Below are 21,366 nucleotides of genomic sequence, written 5' to 3'. Positions count from 1 at the left end.
TGTCGGAAACAGTGATGAGGTATCACAAAGAATGACAAACAAAATGCAGATAAGAGAGTCATTCTCTCCCTTCTTCTGCAGCTTATGAATATCCCAGGCTAATGTAACTAAAATGGTTAATTAATTTATAGTTCTGCAAACTTGGCATGGGACTTGTATTTAGGCAGTGCTGCCAAGTACTATTCCCAAGTAAAACATGCTGTCCTTCTGCAAGTTATTGAGTTGCGAGTTCGTATTTGTCTCTTACCTTTGTATTCTCACTATGGCCCAGCATATCCTCCAGTGAAGTGGACATGCAATATATTGTAATTTCATGTTTGATTTGAGCTATAATTGCCTTACCTTTAAAATTAGTCTAGGCAATTCCACAAGACTTGTTTCTAAATCATTGATGGCAGTTGTGTGAAATGATTACAGAACACAATGCATACAAAAGTGGGCTGAAAGCAAATACCAGTAGTTAGCTGTGATACTCTAAGTAACAAGAGTGCTTTGGAGGCAACAGCATGGTTTGTTTTCTATTCAGCAAACTACCTTGCTGAAAAATATTTTTCAGCCTTATTTTGCTGTAGCGTATAATATATATCCATTTCTATACATACATATAACTATATATTCTTTTATTTATGATAAAGCATTGCATCCTGCTTCTCTTGCTGAGTGGGAAGCAGCATGCTTCCACCATCATATGCTACTGTTCAACTACCAGAAATAATTAAAAACCCAGCCCCTTTGCAATGTCTGTTAAATAAGCATCTGTATCATATTTGCTATAAGTTATTCAGTAGGATGTATGTTTGCTGAGAATGAGTAAACATTATCATTAACCTCAGAATTTTTATTAAGTTCAGAAGAAGAACAAAGGTCACACTGATTTCACTAAAACAGAAATCAATCTCCTTCAAATAGAACAGCTGCTAGGAATATGAATCCCTACAAAATTCTGAATACTTTAAAGATCTTGAAATAGTGAGTTCTCCATCCTCTAAGGATTAGTATGAGCCCATTTCTTCTATATTATAGTAATTTAATGCTGCACATTAAAAAACCCTCATCACCAGTGAATATGGCTTCTAGTTGTAATATTGCACATGTACATTTTCCCTAAAAAAACCAAAAAAACCCACCAACAAACCGCACGGGGCTTCTATTTTCACTGTTTGATTCTATATACAAGACTGAGTATCAGATAACAGAGCAATGCATCAAAGGATAAGAGCTAATAACAGACACACTTGAGCATGGCAGCACTGTACTCAGAACAGCTTCCATCCATGTGCGGTACAGTACAAATGTCAGAAGTCCGTAAAGCTATATACGGCACAAGCCATGTCTCTGACCATCTATAGAAAAAGTTGTATATAAAACCAGTTTCCCCAGCACTGCATAATGCAAAGGTTAACACAAAGAGTATCAATTCCACCTGCCACAAACCTCATCATACAACTGCATAGGTATACAACATCTTTTGAGCCATTCTCGTATTGCCACTGTTCTGATAAATAAGCGACAAGTTAAAGGCAGTATCTCTTCTCAAGTCTGTCTGATCAGTTTCTATTCCCTGTAAAAATAATGATTAAAAAAAGTTATCTATATGCAAAAATAGTATGACTTGAAACATGAGTAGCAATTACAGTGGAATCAAATCACATATTCATGGTTTATATAGGCTTTCAGCTGTACAGAAACAAAAGAAGCAGTGTTCCTTGGGCCCTCCCTCTTGAACGAGTTGCCACTCACCAAAGAGTTACATAATTAGATACCCAAAACATTAGCTGTAAATGAGATAGTATTTTCCTGTTTTATGAGCTGGCTATCTTAATTTGCAAAGTATTTGTTTCTACAATCAGAATGTGAATACTGCCTGTATCTTTTACACGCTCACAATTGCTGCTTTGAACTCCCAGTGCTGACTAACACCCACGGTTCTTACTTTACCAACTCTTCCCATTTCCTAAATACACTTGCAATTTTTCTACCTACCCATGCCACAGCTAGGTAAAAACTTTCTCTCAGACCAGACTTGTAAATGTAGGACACATCAATTAGGATGAGCTAATACAGATCAATCAGACCGAAACCATTGCTCAGATGCATTTAGGCATTCTTAATACTGGTTTGTATTTCTCCCCCATGCTGTTTTATAGCATGGGTGAGTCTACAGAACTTCCAGTTATAATTTATCTTATGTAATATATATAAACTTCAGCTACTTACTCAGGTAAAGTTGTTTAGCCACCCTTTTTGCTGCTACTTCAACCTATTAGTAAATCCTTCAAAATTCATAAACCTTTGAAATTAACACATGCTTAAATGCATTACCAGGTGACAACCAGATGTGGGCTTCCAATGACAAGGAATTGCAATACAAATTAAAGGAAACTCAATTACACAGATTTTATGTACCTATTTTAACTACAGCTGAGAAATTACTAACATTGACCTGACTTTATTCTCTGTACAAAGATACAGTACCTCTAAGGCGAGAGGAGGAAGTTCAAGTACTTTTTGGTAATAGTGGATTGCCAGGTGCAGTAATCCCAGCTGGTGAAGGCCACGGCCAAGGTTGTAGAAAGACTCTTGACATGGTCCACGCAGGTCCAAGTACCGGTGAAGGAAGGAGAATCCCTGTACACATATTATGCATATTTTTGAATCTTCCCTTTAAGAAGATGGCAGTAAAATACGCTGGAGAACAGGTGTTTAAATGTATCTATTTAAACTTTTGATCTATGCTTCCCCACAAAACCACATGCACGTTGAAGGCAAAAAATAAGTCACATTTGATTGTTGAGACAATAAAAACTGTGCTCTGTCAGTCTCACTGCCACTGGTAACAATGGGTAGATCTTTTTAATAAATTGAACAGTTATTTAGTACAGTGACTTACGGCACTAGCTTGCTAAATATATATGTATGTATGTGTTCATGTAATATACACATATACAGATAATATATGTAATATACAACATACACAGATAAGACTGGTTCACGTTCGTAAGAGCTGACGACTTTAAAAAACATGCCAAAGGACAGGCTAGAGCAAGATCTTATTTTTCTTAAAAAAAAAAAAAATCTTTGAACAATAACCCTCCCCCACTTTTTTTTTTTTTAAAGGAGAAAAAAAAAAAATCCAAACCCAAACCTTCATTCCATTTCCATCACTCTTTGCCTTGGATAACAGCAAGAAGTGGTTTAATGCTACAACTTTTCAGAATTCTACAAAATTCTGAACTCCATGAAGTACATACCAAAGTATTATTTCTGGAATGCAAGCATATTCTTTTCTTGATCTTGTGCTCCATACAGATGTTTACTCCAATACCAGTTATCAGGTAAATTACCAGTATATAATTTTATAAAGTGGTCAAAAATAAACATCACTGAATAAGGGCATGAAAAATCCATGTATCCGAAGCAGTAGACGAGAGTTCATGTCCCTTCTTGAAGCCAGTAGATGTTTTACTGCTAAGTCTCCAGCAGAATTTGGAAGGAAACTCATACCCAGCAATTCCAGTACTATGCTTTAACAAATTTAAAGTCAAAGCACTCTGTAAGTGTTATACTTTCTTACGTTGCTTTTAGTTTAAAATTAAAATAGATGCTCATATATTTAAACTATATGACTAGTAGAATCCCAGGTGTACATAGTTTCGTTGCCAACCTTAGTCTGAATACCCGCTCCTCCTACGTGGCATGCTGTGGTTCAGACAGCGGGGCAGGACCCAGCAGGGACTATGTGCCTATTTGGGTGCTGATGTCCCAGAGACGTAAAATGGGGCAATGCATAAAGTGACAGTGACCAGGCACGGGTGGAAGAAACTAGTCTCATTTATATACCGACACACTCTAAAGAGAGAGAATTGATTTGTTTCTCATCTGTAGGATGTCACTGCCTACCAGCTTGGGCCATTACGGACTCTTCATGACTCAAGGTTTGTACGAAGCTATAAAGATGAATGGCTTTAGACCAGAGCTACCTCCCACACGGAACAAAGGGCAAGACAGAGAGACACAGTATTGTACATTAAAATGCGGTGTTTCATTTGACACTGAAGGATCCCTGGGGGAAACTTAGGAGGGACAGATAGATAGAAGAGGTGAGTTCGGAAGGGAAAAATCAAGGACACAATTTTTTAATCCTCTCTCGGGCATTTCATTTTGTTACCACTTTGGAATGTGATGATTCTGTTGTAAATAGAGGACCTTCTTTCTAGGGACCATGTTGGTAATCAGAGAAGATACCTCCCTCAACATGAGGAATTAGCTCAGACACAAGCAGCTAATGATCATAATTTAGGTCACCAGTATGTCACTGTGGTTGAATTATTAATCAGCTAGAACAGGAGCAACAGAGGATGTAAAAATGCTAAGTATAGTAAGCAAGAAATGAGAAAAGAGAAAGTAGGGAACTGTGTTACCAGATGGTAACATAAATAGGACATTGTTCAAGCACGTTATAAAAGGAGAACGTAGCAGCCCATATAAGAAAGGCAGGCTGATGATTACAGAAAGAAGTGGATAAAAATATTAAAATTAGGGCAAAGTTTGCAAGTTCAAAATGTCTTAAGTTGGATACTGACATATTGGTCTTGTTTTAGAGTAGCTGAGGACCTATAGCTTTTGTCAAAATAAGTGCAAGCTACAGTTCTTCAGCACTTTCAGAAGTCATGAGAGCTCAGGATCCTCACGTACTCTGCTGACTCTCAGTGGCCACAGGAATTAAAAGGCATTTCAACTTAATGAAAATACTTGGTGGAGAAGAGAGGAAATTACTTTTGGGATTCTGTTTGGGAATAATCAGTCTGTGGTTTGTAACTGGATCTGGCAGGTGAAAGAAAAATGTGAATAAGGAAGCTGAAAAACTGAGGGTGGCCTAAACCGGAGTTCACAAGATCTTTACAGAGAGAGCTATAAGAGGCACTCAAAAGGGGGATGAGAAAAGGAAGACAGGGAAAAAACCCGCTTTCTAAGTCTGTAAAGTTTGCTTCAACAATGCAGTTTATGAGACATCCATGAAAGGTACACAGCATAGATTCTACTCTATATCACTTGTTCAGAACAAGGCAGGGCAAGAAGAAAAATCTGGAAAAAATCCAGACGACAGCCATTAAGACTGAAATTAGTAATATTTTCAGCTGCTAACATTTATGTGAGTAATCATTGTATACACACAGCAGAACAAGCTACGTTTAACTAAAAGGAGAGGAGATTCAGATGGGTATAACTGTAGTTCAAAAGCGTACTCATCTGTGTTCATGTTTCGCCACTTCCCTCTTTCGAAATGCCGTATTAATTACAGAAAGTTATTTAAACAGAGTATGTTGTAGCCATAACTGTCTGCAGGATATGAAGCCAGGAAACACTATAGGTAAAAATAATCACACTAACTCACCTGTACTAGAAGAGCATGCCTTTTCAACACGTATTTCTGAGAAGCCATGTGGATGAAAGTCAAGCCAATACAAAGACTGTACAGAGGTTCATCTGGGTTTGCACGGAAGGCTTGCACATACTGTCCTAAAAGCAAATAATTGAATCAGGATGTTTGTTGTGAAAAGCATTCCTTAAGAATTTAAGGCAAAAAAGAAAATCTTCAAATTAGAAGTGTGAACTAAGAAAAGAAACAGTTTAATATACCTACATCAAAATACACAGGAAAAAACATGAAAGAAAATTTTGTATTTTCAGCAGCCCTTGGATTCGGAAGGAAAAATGCAAACTGTGATGTAAAAATGTAAACAGAAAAGAATCAGACACAGAAGACAAACAAGGCCCTTGCTGGGATTTCTATCCTGGAGGCCACACATCTTAAGTGTGACATTTGGAGGGCTTCAGTGAAAGCAGTAGGTTTACTTTAAAGGCCTGCTTAAAATGTCCAACCAACTTTATTTGCTGTTTAAATTGGTTTGTTTCTGTCCTTCTTATTCTTTATGATCATTAACCTTCAATTATCTTTGCAAGTTGGTTATATTTGCAATGTGTGCTGAACTTGAAACATGCCAGCTTAATTTTTATTAGCAAAACTCCTTAGCGATGCTTCGATTTGCGTACAAAATAATTAAAAGCACCAGACTAACACTGTGAAGCCACCTATAATATTGTGATGTATGAACAAAATCACTTTAAGAAATCTTTCTCTGAAAAAAACATTCACTTGTTATTTTTATTAATATTAGAACATTAATGACGTTACCAAGAGCATGCTTGAAACTGCCAGATACAAACGCATTATGCCCGTTTAGGACACACAATGCGTGATTATCAGGATTTTTCAGCATTAAGCGGAGACAAAAGCGATGGTGACGGACATCCTGAGACTGCATAGTAACTTGATTGAATATGTTCCATAGCTGAGGTTTATTGACATTTTCCATTACCATGATTCTACAGAATGAAAAGTATACAAGAAATTAGTAAACACTATAGTAAATACTGTATCTGCAATAGAACCTCAACAGTTCAGGGAAGATAACAAAGAAGACAGACTCAAAGAGCAGGTCAGTGACTGAGGCAAAGTTGAGAGTGAAAGACAGAACCAATGGTTCTGGGCAAATCAACTAACCTATTGCATTATGCATTTTTTGGAATCAAAGGCTGTCAGAAAGCTCCTTCAGTTACAATAGCCTTATCTGTTTTGGCAAAAGCTGGAAAGCATCAGCCTGCCTCCTTTAGCAATATTTTCAGCACTATGACTACAGCCTCAGTGGAAGAAATTACAGAAGAGGTTGCTCTACCTTCTCAGTACCCCACCTGATATAGTTGTACGCTTTTCTGAAGTTCTTGTCCAGAATTGCAGCAGAGAGTCCAAAGTATTCCAGCTCCTTGCGCTTTTGTCTGTCATCATAAAATGAGTAATATTCCAATGAGGAATCCACTAGTAGCTCTGCCTCCTTGTACCGGGAGAGGTCACACAAGGAATATATAGCCTTCAGGAGGAGGTTCCACCAGTCATCTTTTGTCAGAACACTCGTGAGAACAGCAAAAATTGCTAAAAATATTGAAGTCAGTAAGTTGAGAAAATTAAAAGAAGAAAGCTAAACTCTTAACAAACTAAAAAGAGGCATACGTCAAACTGATCTTTTCAAAAACATCTCAGCAGTAACAGGTAAAATAAAGATAAATTTTATTTTTTTTTCAGTTTAAGTGCAGTTTGTAAAATACCAGCAAAAAACCAGTCAAAACTTAGGAACAAATGGCAAGAAATACACACAGTTCAAGTTGTAAACATACTACATGAACGCAGTAAAGTTCCTTTTCCTAATCTACCAAATGGTGCTTAAGAATATGTAGTCTGGCTCGACCGAGTCTGGGCCAGTTAAAAAAAAATCACACCACTTTTAAAACATGCATTTCTATTATGTTCTAGATTTGTGTGTATTATATTTGCACTGAGGAGAATGTTGGGCCAAGTGATCTCTAGACATCCTTCTCAATCTAAATTATTCTGTAATCTTACTGTTTTTCCCTGAATGGGGATTGTTCCCTTAAGTTATATTATCTTCATTTCTGCTGCCTTCTTTGTCCTAGAAATAAAGCACTGTTAATATGAACTGCATGGATTTAGCATGCAAGACAGTAACGTTTATTTCATTTTTCAGAGCTAAAGATTTCATCTTGTTGCTTTGTTTTTAATAAACATTTGTTACCTTTTGCATCGCAATTTGCTGTCTCTTGGTCGTCATTGTCAGAAATTTTATCCCTTGACACCTTAATAAGATAGAGGTGTCTCTCTCCAGATTTGGAACTAGATATCAAACACACCTGAGCTCTGCTCATTGCTACCTAGAAACAAATTTAAGGGCAGCATTTCAGATTAAGGTAATACATCCTATGACAAAGGCAGCTTTATGGCCAATCCATCTTGCTCATGTTGTATGCCACAACAGCCTGCAACTAGAAACACCACAACAGAGCAAGATCATGAGAGAGAACATTCCAAACAGGAGTATTATCTCTGCATTGCCTCATACTCTAGTGCGAACTGGGCTATGCAAAAGAAAGGTACAAACTCTTTAAATGACTTAAAAGACTTTTCCTGTGATTGGAACATCCCTGTATATACTGAAATCAAAACTTTTTGCATAGAGGCATAACAAGAACAATGCCTTTCTGTATTGGCTTCAGAAATATGTGGATAGCTGGCCATTCAACCAGTGTAATACAATAGTAATGGTTCTTACCAGATGGATAAAATTGAGGTCTAAATATTCCCCTCCCTCACTCCCTATTTAAAAACAAACAAAAAACAGTTAACACAAAACCTCCACCACTGTATTTACTGACTAAACAAATTCTTCTTTGGTCATTTTATCCCAAAAAATATTAAAAAAATAATTAAGAAATTCAAAAGAAAATTGTTGAAATAGAAGCCAGTATCAACATTTCAAGAAAGCACTATGCTGAAGTCACTGTATTAAGAACTACACACACAAGTGGTCCTCTGTTCTGAACACCACAGGCAGGAACACCAGTATTACAGACTCCCTGCAAGGTTATTATCTAACAAAATTATGAAACCATCTGCATATAAAAACCACTAGCTTTCCTCCTGAGTTCCTTTGTCGCTTGTCTTAACCCAACTCATAGCTGTCTAATTTCTTAAAGTGTAGCTTAAAGATTGGCTTACCTTCAACAGCATTGCCAGCATCGTAAGTAAAGTGTCTATGTAACCATACATTTTGCCTTGGGAATACAACAGTGTCGAACGATGAAGGAGTAGCTTTAATTCCTAGATAATATTGAACATTATTATTCAACCTCTTGCACAGAGAGTGAGTTTATAAAACAAACAATTTTGACTCAATACAGTACTAATAGGATGGTAAAAGCTTCCAGAAAGCTGTAAGAATCTTGGCAGCAGCAGGTAAGATCTCCCTAAACCGCCCTGCAGTAGTTACTGTTTCAAATTCTCTAATTTCAGAGAAATTCAGCATAACTCTTACCTATAGTGAAGGTGCTGCTGGAGAGGGGATATAGAACCTTTGCTACACCATCAGTTACAATCAGTAGAGGCCAAACCATGTAGCTCGTATGCAGCAACTGCTGATCAACTTGATGCAAAGTGATTGGTGTCAAGACTGGTTCTCAGTGGCCAAGAGGTTGTGCATCACACAGAAGTAATCAGGTGGGACAGGGGAAATACTGATAAAATGGTCAGGGAGAAAGAGCCATGAGGGCTCATCCCTGACGCTCTGTAATGAATCATTCGCTGGGCTTTGAAGGCTCACCATGCTGCAAATAAGTAAGTCTCAACCCCTGGCCCTATATAGTTGACATCTTTGACCACTACCATAGTTTAGCAGCACAATATATCCTAAACTGGAAACACAGAACACTTTACGCACCTGCTGGGCAGCGTTAGCATCCTGAGCCAGTGTATCTGGATCATACATTGGTTCCAGAGCCTCCAGAGCTTTCTCGGGTTGGCCCAGCTGCTGCTGAAGTGTTGAAAGTGAGATTCTTGCATCCAGATGCAATGGAGCAAGATCAACAACTTTGGCATAGCTCTCTGCAGCACGCTCCATGTGTCCCAAAGCCTTCAAGCACTCTAGAAATACCATAAACAACACAATACACTTAAATGGCAGAAAAACAAGATTTCAAAGCTTGCAAAATAGTTAACGTACTTTTCAGATACTTTTTCACTTAAAACCACCCAAAACATGTACTATTAAAGTGAAAATATTCAGAAATCTGTACTGATGCACCCACAGTTTCACTTAAGGCGTCATCAGTTGACAGAGGATGGAATGCAGAATAGATGCTGTTTCACTTACATGAAAATGAAGTATTTTTAGCTGAAGTAAATTTCAATCTATATGAGGAACAAGAAAATGATCCGTGATGGGGTTGTCATAATAAACTCCAATTATAGTTTTGCAAATACCAATTATCATTCAATGTGTGAATCTAAAATTCCAGCGATCTTAGATAAAGGTCCCTGGAAATGCTCAGCATTGTATTATCATCTCTCAGTACCACATGTTCCGCAGTTCTGCTTCTTCTCACCTGCGTGCCGAAGCCAGACAACAGCCAAGTTGTATCGTTCTGAACAGACAAGGGAACTCAAGAGAGGCAGTGCTGAGTTGTATTCTCCGACATCCAGAAATGCTTCTGCAACGTCCAAATACAAGTCACCCATTTCTTCTGGGTTTTGTTCCACCAGAGTGGTCAAAAGAGGCTTTAAAAAAAACCCACACAAAACACTAAAAGCACAGATAACCAACGAGAACATTTCTTTAAGATATACTTAGTGGAAGCTTACATTTTTATGCTGTGATTTTTATTCTATTTCCATTCTGAACTACACTTAGTGTTAGTTTAAAAGTGAAAAATAAAGATCTGAATTTCAGATTTCCTGAAAAAGCCACATTTTCCTATCCTAGACATTTCACATCCTACCCACCCATACATCTCGCATCCAATGGGTGAAAGTGCCTATCAGTGAGGAATGCTCTTTATGAAAGAACAGTCTTCAGATTTAGCAGGACTTTAAAACAAAGTGAAGATGTGTGCCTTAGTGTTCAACAACTTTGCAGTGTGGTCCTGGACCTGTCACAGCACATAGACTGTGATTTACTGCGCTTTAGTAATACTTCCACCGGAGGCATAATTTGTAAGGACAAAAATAGTATTTCTGCTATTACAGATTTGCTAGGTTTCTCTCTTGGAGTGGGAGGGAAGCAAAAAGAATCTCCACAGCGCTCTCAATCACCTCAGTCATAGGAAGGCAGGAAAAATTACTTGCTTTGGTAATTTATTAGAATATCCCCCAACTTCCGAGTTGGTTTCTACTTACACTGAGCGGCTCTAGGATGTTCAAGTGAACCAAGCACACCATCAGCTTGACCGTGATGTCTATGGGAACACCCTCAGGTATGCAGCAGCTGACCTTCTCCACAGCTGTGAGAAGATAAAGAATTTCTTTCTGAACCGATAGGTTTTAACAAGCATTTCACAAACTCCACATCCCCTCCAGGCCATGTTCAGCTCTAATGAAGAACATATATTCTCACTGACTCTAGCAAATGTTGGTGTAGGCCTGCCCTCTCCCTTTCTTCTATATCTTTCCCGATAGTTGGGAAAACAACTTTCTCCTACTGTCTCTGATCCTAATAATTTAATCTGAAGTATCAAGTGCTGTCAGTCTGCATCAACAGCAGGATCCCGTACGATGCACTTAGAGCCTTCGCCCTCTTAAGATGTGCTTGCTTCATAAAGCTTTCCTTTAACAATTTATGCACCTGTACCCTCCTCTCCTTGCTTTCTGAAGGAAATGCCCTGTATTAAGCTATTTGTTCTTATTAAGCTAAGTCCTGTGTATCAGGGATCTGGCTGTATACATTGTTAAACACAGTTAACTACAGAACTTCACACAACACACAGACAGAATGCAATCTGATGACAACACAAACACAAGACAAAGTAGTTACCCATGACAACGCTAGAAAATTACAAGTCATATAGTAAAACTCCATTATTGAATTTCCTTCACATGCAGCCATGACACTTCCTGAACTACCCTGTTTAAGTTCTCCTTCATCTTAATTCTTACACATTCAAAGGGTGATTGCTATAAACTGAGAAAACTGTGATTTCCAACATAAGGCTTCCTTACCGTCTACATTCACATCCAATTACTCCAAATCACAACATGCAGATTAATTCATCATTCTCTGAACATCTTAATGCCCAGCATGAGAGTAACTATCCAGCTAACAATAAATTCTTACAAATCGAAAAATTTTCTTTTCAAAGTGCGTAAGCCCTGGGAGAACGCTTTTGGCTTTGGTGGCTGGCTGGGCTAGAAGCAAGTTTTGAGTAAGCAAGACAGTACACAAGAAACCTTTTCTGGATCAAGCCCTATTTCTCTGCTGTTAGAAATCTTTCCCAGTTTTTATATGATTGCAACCTGGCTCCTGAGCATATGATCAGTTCACAGACTTGTATGAAATTAAAAAATTAAATTACCTACCTGCAGCACTGGATTCAGCAACTGGATGACTTTGGTCGTCAGTCACTGCCTCCTGGCTTTTCTGAGTTTCTACCACTGCGCCTGTATCTTTATAAAAAGATTAAGAGATTACCCTAGTAGCACCAGCTAAGCCAAAATTTACTCGATTTCGAATCCATACTTGATGGGTAGCTTACTCTGAAAAGTGGACTTTTTTTTTTTTTTTTTTTTAAGGACAGCAGAGCAGGAAGCATTCAAAAAAGTTATAAAGAAACAGAGGGCAGGGAGCCAAGTTCTTGGGTAGTTTAGAAACTTGGCCTTATGAAATTACACACCCCAGGTAACTTGGCAACACTGTGTTTTAATTCCTAGACTCATTACAGTTTTGCTTCTTATAAATTACGTGTTAAAAGTGTCTATCAGGACATTTGTTCGTTGATCAACTGTATTTTTACCAGCTCCATTTAAAGCAAAAAGCCAACAGAAGTGTCTTATACTACATTGGGTTTGGACTGGATTGCTGAAACAACCAACCAGTTTAATCATAGAACAGACTGTCTGCTTATGGAGTTGGCATGCTGTGATCATCCTAAGCCCAAACAAACATTTTCAGACTTAAGCAATGACTTTCACGAAGCAGGTTTCTCAAAGACGACCTACTTTATTCAATTACAAGCTAATATCCCTAGATTTCTATATACCAAAACATTTAAATGTTTAATAACAGAAGTAGGATTGACGAAGAATATTATTCTCAGGTCAAAGGTTGATATTCTTGAGTTTAGATGCCACTAAACTTATCTAAATTTTTTTCAGAAGCTATTTAGCTGGCAGAAATAACTGGCCTGATGTGAACACTCTGAGGAATGTTTAGAACTTTAAAAGGCCTCCAGTTGCCTGGAGAGCAGCCCTTGTCCTTAATGAGTCAGCAGGGCTAATTGGACATCAGAGTAACTCCTTATAGAAAGCTGAGGTCATGCACATAACTCATTAAAAACACTGAAAAGTTTCAAAAGAGAAAAGCCTGTCAACATGCATCAAAATATATCCATGAGTGAAAAAGGTAATGGCAAGAAAGATGTCATATTAGATGAACAGCAGTGTCATACTAACCGCTTGTTAGCTACTTACCTTTTTTCTCCTCAGTTGGACTTTTTTCTGATACTTTCTTTTCAAGAACAATTCCTGCAAAATCTGTGATAACCTAAAACAGACGAGTAACTCAGATCATTTAAAAATTTAAAGGATATATGGAGTAACCAGCCCACATGCCAGTTGTTTTAGACATCACAAAAATTATCAGAAGAAAAGCTGCAGTAATTTCACATGGGGTTCGCTGACTAGTATTGAGCTTGAGTCAATGAGAGTATATAGTCTTTGTCCACTATTTTTGGACTACTTAGATAATCCGATCAGCACCTCTTTAGCAAATACAACAGTTACTTTCACCACAACTAGAAAAGTTTTTAACCTTTATAGCTTCTTTTAATGCCTTTTGGAAGATGGAAAAAGAAAGCAAAGCAGTAGGTAAATAGCTAAGCTCTCCACAGATCTTTCCAAAGTTCTCCAAGGATTCCTCAGCCTAATACATTGCAAGGAAACAGTATGGTTTGTCTCAGTTAAAAGAAATAATTAAATACAATTCACAGCTACATACAGACATTTTGTAACCGCCCTGGTCATACACATCGTGACCTCAATAAAACCAGTATAATTCAATAGAACAGCTAAATAAAAAAAATACAAACCAAAGACAGACAATTCAAGACATTCACTTGCCAATGGGGAGCTGCGAGGGGGGAAATGCACAAGTGTAAAGGACCATTGGTCTAAGACCCAATGCAGTTTGGTATTTTTTTCATGAATTGAAAAGTAAATATTTAAGTCATTACTGCTGCCAAAACAAGAGTGATAAACACAGAGTACACAGCCCTTAGTGGAACATACCAGATGATTGTATTAAGACAGTTATTTTTTAAATGTTCAGTTTACCAGCTCAGATACAGTTTCAGCTACCCAGGAACAAGAAACACCGTCACAGGAACAGACCCGAGGAGAACCATCAAGAAGAAACAGGGGAACAGTTCTATGGCTGAGTACTGTATTAATAAATCTGGCAGCTAAATACTGTGTACGTAAAATCGACTGTTTGATTTTTAAAATGGGAAGAAGTACACAGAAGGGTCAGAGGAATTGTTTGCAGGCTCATGATGCTTTTCACTGACAGAGAGAGAGCTAAAAAAAAGTCTTAAGGAGGGGAAAAAAAAAAAAGGAGGTAATTTAATATCAGCAAATAAGAACGTACACAAGAAGAAAGTCCCAAGTAATACTGTCTCTTCAATCTACCTTGGAAAATACAACAATGGCCAGATACTGAAGTCTTTCCTCTCAAAGCCAGACCAAATCAACTCAGAAACATGCCTCAAAAGTGGGGGTTAAAAACTGCTAGAACAAACTGGGAACATATAAGCGATCTTCTCCAGTTCCTGATGCCTTAGAGTCAAGACATATTGTCCTTCTAGAACATATGCTTGATGCTTAATGCATAAATTATTAGTCGTAACACAAGTGTGCCAGATAAAGCATGAAGGTCTGCATCTGAACCATTAGACTATTCAGTGTCACCCTTTTAACCTTCAACTTAGAGATGCCTTTTGCTGGCAGTACTCACAAAACCAGCTCGTAAGTCTTCTCTGGCTACTAAGATTATGGCAATTGTAGAGAAGGAGAGGAACAATCCCACCATTTTAAACCTGGAACAGCACATAAGTCTATCAGCCCCTAACTTACGAAATCAAGCTGTTAACTTCAATGCTAATTACTACAGAACTAATAGCAAGCAACTGGTATACAATCAGTTCTATCACTATAGAAACATGACCATATTTAAGCACTACAGGAATATAAACTGTCCATCCGGACTGGCAAAGAGGTGCTGAACATGATACAGAAATGCATTTAATTCTCCATACCGCCAATGCTTTGTCATATTGTTTGGAAGAAATATATAATTCAGCTGCGATGTTAACATCTTCCATGGAAACAAGGCTCTGGTGTTTAGTAAAGGCTTCTTCTATTATCTCAATAGCAGAGGTCACATCATTGGCTTCATAATAACTCCTATAAAACACAGATATGAGATATTAAGTACGTGAGGTAACTGACAATATGAATTTTGAACACTAGCAAAAGGATTTTCGTACTTCTTTTATTTTTGCCTATTAGCAAATATTTCCATTAGCAAGAGTAAGTTACAAAAGACAGTGAGAAAAGGGGTGTTTTTCTTTCCTTACAACTGTTGACAACTTTTATGTATTTCAAATAATTATCATTTTTTTCTCCCCTATATATTAGGACATTACTGGAGTTTTCATCACAATATCCCCCCACCTCAAGCCAGGTACCAATAATGTATCACATTAACCTGGTTTCAGAAAAACCTTCAATAATAATATTGTTACAATACACGTCCTTGCATTTTTTGGTGCATTTCACAACCATGAAGATCAAAAGACTTAAACTGTTTTGAAACAGGCCAATAACAGCTTTCTACAAGTTACGCATGAGAAAGCTGAGATATAAAACAGTTAAACAGCTTACTAAAAACTACAGTAAGAGCACTACACACTTTAACCACAAAACTTCTATCTCAGGCAAGCTTCTTTGACTTGATCTGCTCTCGTTAGCAGAAAAGGGGAGGAGGCAGATTTCTACTTGCTCCAGAAACAAATCACAACTAACATAACAAACTATATTCTGTTGCACATGGTTTGTATTTCAGATTGAATACTTTGTTTCATTCAGATTTGCTGGCAGTAAGTTTCCACGTCTCTAGTGATATTATATAGATTAAAAATGTACCGCATTTGTATATATTGTATACTACTGGCATTTTTCCAGTAGTCGGTATTTGCATTTTATTCTCTTACTCTAACAGAATGCAACACTTCTACAATGATGCATTGATCCTACACAGGATAATTCCCACATATCCGGCTTTGGAAACATCACAATAGTTGGGGGGTGCATGCTTGCGTAGGGGTCACCCCCAGCAAAAACACCTGCATTCCTTGATTTCAGCTACATACCGAGCTTGAATCAGCTGCAGAGCTTATTAATACCAGTGTTTGAGAAACTTTGGAAAACCAGATCACAGTATTTTTAAATCCAACTTACTTTGCCATGTCTCTAGCCAACTGCATAAAGCGCTCTCCATCAGAGGGAGACAGGAGATTCAAAATACGCCTGTAGCCATCCATAGCCATCTTATGTTCCCCCAACTGTTCATACAGGCTTGATCTCTCCCATAGATAACGCACGTTGGTTGGGTCATATTTCAGAGCTACAAGAAAAAACATATTAGTAGCTTAGTTTAGGAAAAGGGAACAATGGATTTCACATTCATTTCCCTGACTAGATAAATGTCAATGGAGATGCACAAGGCTTCTCTAAGAAAAGGACATCCTATACTAAAGATTCATTAATCTTTTACCAAAGTCCGGACAGAGGTACCAGAATCTTAGCAAACTGCAGCACTAAATTACAAAGCAGAAAGAAACAAAATGATTGCCATTAACACCTAACATTTATTTTAAGCTATTAAAATGGTTGCTGCGCTACCTTTTGTGTAGCAAAAAACAGCCTGTTTAATATTGTCCTGTTCCAGTGACATTTCTGCTAGTCTGACCCATTCCTCAGTATCACTAGGATTTAAGTGAGCTGCAATCAGTTCAAACTGTAATGACTTCTCCATATCACCCTGGTCTTCATAGATCATGGCAAGAGTGGAAAATGGCTCATGAGCAAGAGGAGCTGTGAAAAGACAAAAAGAATGATTAAGAACTATTGTTTTAAAACCACCTTGAAAACAAATAACTTGCCTTTCTGCAAACAACAAATATCGGAATTACATGGAACATCTACACTGCTCTGTTTAAATTCAGAAAACACTTGCAGACAAGCTTCCAATTCCTTTTTATAAATTATTAAACAGCCTGACTGAATCTAACAACAACCATTTATAGCATTATTCTACATTGTAAGTCATGCTGATGTTTATACCTTGGTTCTACAAAGACAATAAAAGCAAACTGTGTAAAGCTAAGCAAAGGCCCAGGCCTCTGCAGAATTAGGGTGCTAGTTTCTTTTCACAAGCAAAACAACAAAGGGAATGCACTACATATTCTTAATTCCACGCTACTTATACGGTGACTTTCCTTGTACTGACTGTTTTCATCATCAGTGAAGCCACACTGAATTTTCCTGATGCACGTGGCAATTTCACCCCATCCTTAAAGCCAAAAAGTTCTACCATTCTAACACACCTTGTCGAATGATTTCCATGCACATTAGAATAGCCTCCTCACGTTCTCCTCGAGCAAACCTGATATTGGCCTCTCCCATCAGACCCCTCAAAGCACGAGGAAGTTTGCTGCGAGGTCTTTTCTCCTAAATGGAAAAGGGATATCATTGCTACTGAGGATTCAGTTGTGTCCAAATTCAGGAGACATCAGTCACACTTGTGCTTAATACAACCTAATAACAAGTTCTTTAACTCCTAGCGATATTAAAATGACTGACCAAAATATTTGCTAATTTTCATAACTGACAGAGTAACTCTGATATTTAATACAAACACAATCCAGACACCGGAAAAACTCACTTCATTATTTTTGAAAGTTTTCAAACAGTGATGTACAATAGTTTTTTAAAAAACAAAGATAGGCGACACCAACATAACCAAAAGTATCCTACACGGAATTATTTTCAGGCAAGTTTCTCAGCAAGTAGCTAAAATCACTCAAGCTGTCATTGATGCACTATGCTTCAGGAGATACAGGGAAGTTACATGAAAGTTTAAATACTTGCTTTCATCATTTTCTTGGTCTCTCGATTAAGTACCATCTCCAACACAAAAACATCTCCAGCTGTGGGTTGCTCAGTAGTTTCTTCTTCCTCTTCTTCTTCTTCCTCTTCCTCTTCATCCTCCTCCTCTTCTTCATTTTCCCCAAGCATGGACGCAAAGACCCGATGAACAGATTTACTGACGCCATCTGAAGTTTCTCCTGGTTGAGAAAGAAGCAAAAACAGTTTATGAAATAATCAAGAGTACACGCTGCTTATCAGGATAAGTGCAGAGAAAACAGAATTCTTCATAATTAGTAGCCCACTTGGAACAGCTACTCTACAAGAAAAAGGCCTCCAGAAATGCAGAAAAACTATTAACAACCTCTTTGGTTTTAAAACTCTGCATTATTTATCACCAGTGCTTAGTATACCCCAGCCTCTAACATTTTTTGGATATTTGAAATGAAAGCATGGAGGAATACACAGAATGAAACAACAGTTTATTCAACGTTTTTCTCAATCGATACAAGAGAAGCATATTAAGCAATTTTCAAGCACTGAACTGGTTGGATGGAATAAAGCTTTTCAGCTGAAGAGGCTAAGTGAGCAGACAATTATACTAAACGATAATGCAGCAACCAATTTTTAGAAGCAATTTAAAACAAGATCTTGCAACCATCCTATCCATGACAATAAGTACCTTTGAACATGTATAAATGCAAAATCCAGATTATTCACATTTCTCCAGAAAAAGAAATAACAAAATTCTTTAAAATTAATAAGAATATGATTCTCTATATCCAAAATAAATATGCTTAAAGCACATAGATTTTAAAATTTTCTCATTTTTTCATTACAATTTTTCATTACTAAGTTAACCCAGGGTTATAACTGCCCACAAGTCTATATCTATGCAAAATATCAAAATATATAGTGTTCAAAGGTTTCAGCTGGGGGATTGAGCATCTAAAGATTTGATAAAAGAATAACCACAGTATCAAGTTGGGACTGAAAAATAAATCTATCATGTATTGCCTATATACAAGAAGGAATTGCATACTACACCTGAGTTTATGGTTATTTTTTTCTGACTTGGATGTATTTGGGTTTTTTTATTCTGATTTGGATATTTAGCATCTAAAAATCAAGACTTTTCTTCCCTCCCATCTGAAAAAACCTAATTATCAATTCAATTTCCCTTTTATTTCAGTCTCCTTGGCTGCAGGAATCATCTGAAGATTCGTGTATCAAAAGTGATTTTAACAATGACCTTTTCTAACATTTTTCTTCTGAACATCCTAAGTCTGATTCTAATAGCAACTCTTTAAATAGCGATAAATATTATCAATGCTTCCTTGATTCTGACTGGTCTTGAGACTTCTGTGTTCTCTGTAGTAAGAGCAGAAGTAACGCTACCACACAAATCTATCAGGATATGTTTTTTCTTAGATAAAGATGACGTGCATGAAAAAACATGTAACAGGCTGGGTGGAATACAGAGCAGAAAAGAGCAGCTTGGAAGTATTTCACAGACATCAACAAAAAGAAGCGGTCAATAAGGAACCACGGATATCTGGCTCCAACCACACTTCCAGTGTTCATTTTCTGTCCTTCTAGGACGAAGTCTGGTCATACTTTCAAAATCAAAGCACCACTGACGCACATTTTAGATGAGACAATTTAAGGCCTATTTTTGAAATTTAAGAAAAGAGAAAAAAACCAAACAGAATGATGAGAATTTGCAGTGAAAGTAGCGAGAGGAGTCCAAGAACCAACGCAAAGAAATCAAAAATTGCGCTTTGCTATCTCACAGCATTAGCAATCCCACAAGAATATGCCCTGACCGGTGCACAGAGTATAGCTTCTGAAGAGAAGGGGTCTGAAACAGACTGCAGCAGTCTAAATCCCAAGCTCAAATCCAGAACCCGAGGCATGGCACATTCTAACAATGTGCTTCGATACCCACAGCTTGAAAAGCAGCCAGGTATTTATAAAAAGTCAGCTATCAAAGAGCAAATGTTTCAATGACCTTTTAAATACATTTTCCACTGAAATTCTTATGTTCACATTTACCGTCAGTTTCATCCTGACACTGGGATTTCCCGGATGCTTTTCTGGATGAAGATGGAGCTTCTACATCTTCGGCGTTTTCCTCAGCAGACGCGTTTTCGCCATCCTATGCACACCAACAATATCAGTTATGAGCTTTATAACATGACTCATTCCTCTTTCCCCTAATATTTACAATTAGCATTTAGACCATGGGTTTCCAGCTTTTGCGCTGCTAGTGAAACAGGTGGAATAAGTGCTGTATTTTTAAACGCACAAAACCCAGCATTACTTTCTGTCAAGACTTTTATATTCTTATCAATGTGAGGTGACTCAGATGGTGACTGTCCACATTACTTTTGACTGAAGAGACTAGTCCACTTGGCATTACAGTGAGGTAAGATGACATGGTTGACCGTACCAAAAAAAAGTTACAAACGTGTGACAAACCCTTTTAGAAGCCTGCCTTTTTAAACACAAAATGAAGTATCAAAATAGCACTTGTTAACCCAGTAAGAAGGTTGCCCTAGGATATCACTTCTCCTTCCATGACAGCTGAGTTCTGCTGAATTTGCCCTCTGAAGACCACGAAATACAGAAATTCAGTTGCATTTTGACACAAAGATGGTAAAGTTAAAGTCAGCTACAACACTCCAGCCAAGCATATAGAATTTCTCAGAACACCTCTCCATCTGCTTACTTTTAGACACAAAGCTGTGCCTCCCTGTATTTGCTGCTGCCAAGAGGCCACAACGATTACCAAAAGGAGTCAAAGTGGACCTCTTCTTAGATCTCACCCAGAAGATGGTGGGGGAGCAGCAGCAGTATACGCCGGATGATTTTGTATCAAAACCTGCTTCTGCTCATTGCTGCCGCCTAAAGAAGAAATGAATTATGGTGCCTGAAGGTAACCGCCAGTAGCTTTTGCCAAGTCCAGGGACGAGAGCCACACTGGCATGAACCAAACCGCCGCATTCTGCACTTGGGACAGGTGTACGCTCCCCTGAACAACTCGCTCTACCAGCACCTAATGACCCTTACAAATTAAAGTTCGCTTCTTATAATGTTCGCACATAAATTAACAGTTATGTAGACACAATCAATCGCTGAGCACAGCAGCACCCAACCCAAGCGGACACGGCCAAAGGAGAGGAAGCCACACCGCCCCTGGAGCGGTCCGCGCCCGGCCAGGGGCTGTCATGGAGGGCGGGAGCGGGCCGGGCCGGGCCGGGCCGGGCCGCGGGGCTCTCAGGCGGGGCAGACGCACCTTCTCGCGGCTCTTGCGCTCCTCTCGCCGCCGCTCGAACTCCTCGAAGGAGATCTTCCCCTCCAGGTAATCGATCAGCTCCGGGCTGAAGCCCGACATCGCGCCGGCACCACCCGGCAGCGGGAGCAGCCGGAGCCGGCGCAGGGGAACCTTCTTCAGGGCAGGACGCGGGTCCCTCCCGTTATGGCGCCCGCCCCGCCCCGCGCCCTCACGCACGAGTTCCGCCCCGCCACGGCCCGCCCCGACC

The 21,366-nt window shown here is 38.5% G+C and overlaps 1 protein-coding gene across 1 annotated transcript; it reads right to left on the bottom strand.

Moving 5' to 3' along the window:
* Positions 1–995: 995 nt before the first annotated feature.
* On the bottom strand, positions 996–21,244 carry GTF3C3 (general transcription factor IIIC subunit 3). Its single transcript, XM_059820294.1, has 18 exons — positions 21,110–21,244; positions 19,877–19,981; positions 17,825–18,021; positions 17,281–17,404; positions 16,577–16,768; positions 16,133–16,298; positions 14,929–15,076; positions 13,088–13,160; positions 10,802–10,905; positions 10,012–10,183; positions 9,348–9,550; positions 8,630–8,731; positions 7,650–7,785; positions 6,754–6,991; positions 6,197–6,387; positions 5,396–5,520; positions 2,476–2,628; positions 996–1,561 (listed from the first exon to the last, which is right to left on the bottom strand). The coding sequence occupies exons 1-18, from the start codon at positions 21,216–21,218 to the stop codon at positions 1,439–1,441; spliced, it is 2,661 nt and encodes an 886-aa protein (XP_059676277.1). The 5' UTR covers positions 21,219–21,244; the 3' UTR covers positions 996–1,438.
* Positions 21,245–21,366: the final 122 nt, after the last annotated feature.

The sequence above is a fragment of the Gavia stellata genome, chromosome 8 (assembly GCF_030936135.1).
Source record: "Gavia stellata isolate bGavSte3 chromosome 8, bGavSte3.hap2, whole genome shotgun sequence".
Classification (NCBI taxonomy): domain Eukaryota; kingdom Metazoa; phylum Chordata; class Aves; order Gaviiformes; family Gaviidae; genus Gavia; species Gavia stellata.
This window is presented reverse-complemented; position numbering and strand designations above follow the sequence as displayed.

Coding starts and splice junctions, on each gene's coding strand:
- GTF3C3 (XM_059820294.1), bottom strand. CDS start 21,218: ATGTCGGGCTTCAGCCCGGAGCTGATCGATTACCTGGAGGGGAAGATC. Junction 7,786..8,629: donor TGCTGGCAATGCTGTTGAAG/GTAAGCCAATCT, acceptor ATTTGTTTCTAG/GTAGCAATGAGCAGAGCTCA. Junction 6,388..6,753: donor AAAGCGTACAACTATATCAG/GTGGGGTACTGA, acceptor TTCATTCTGTAG/AATCATGGTAATGGAAAATG.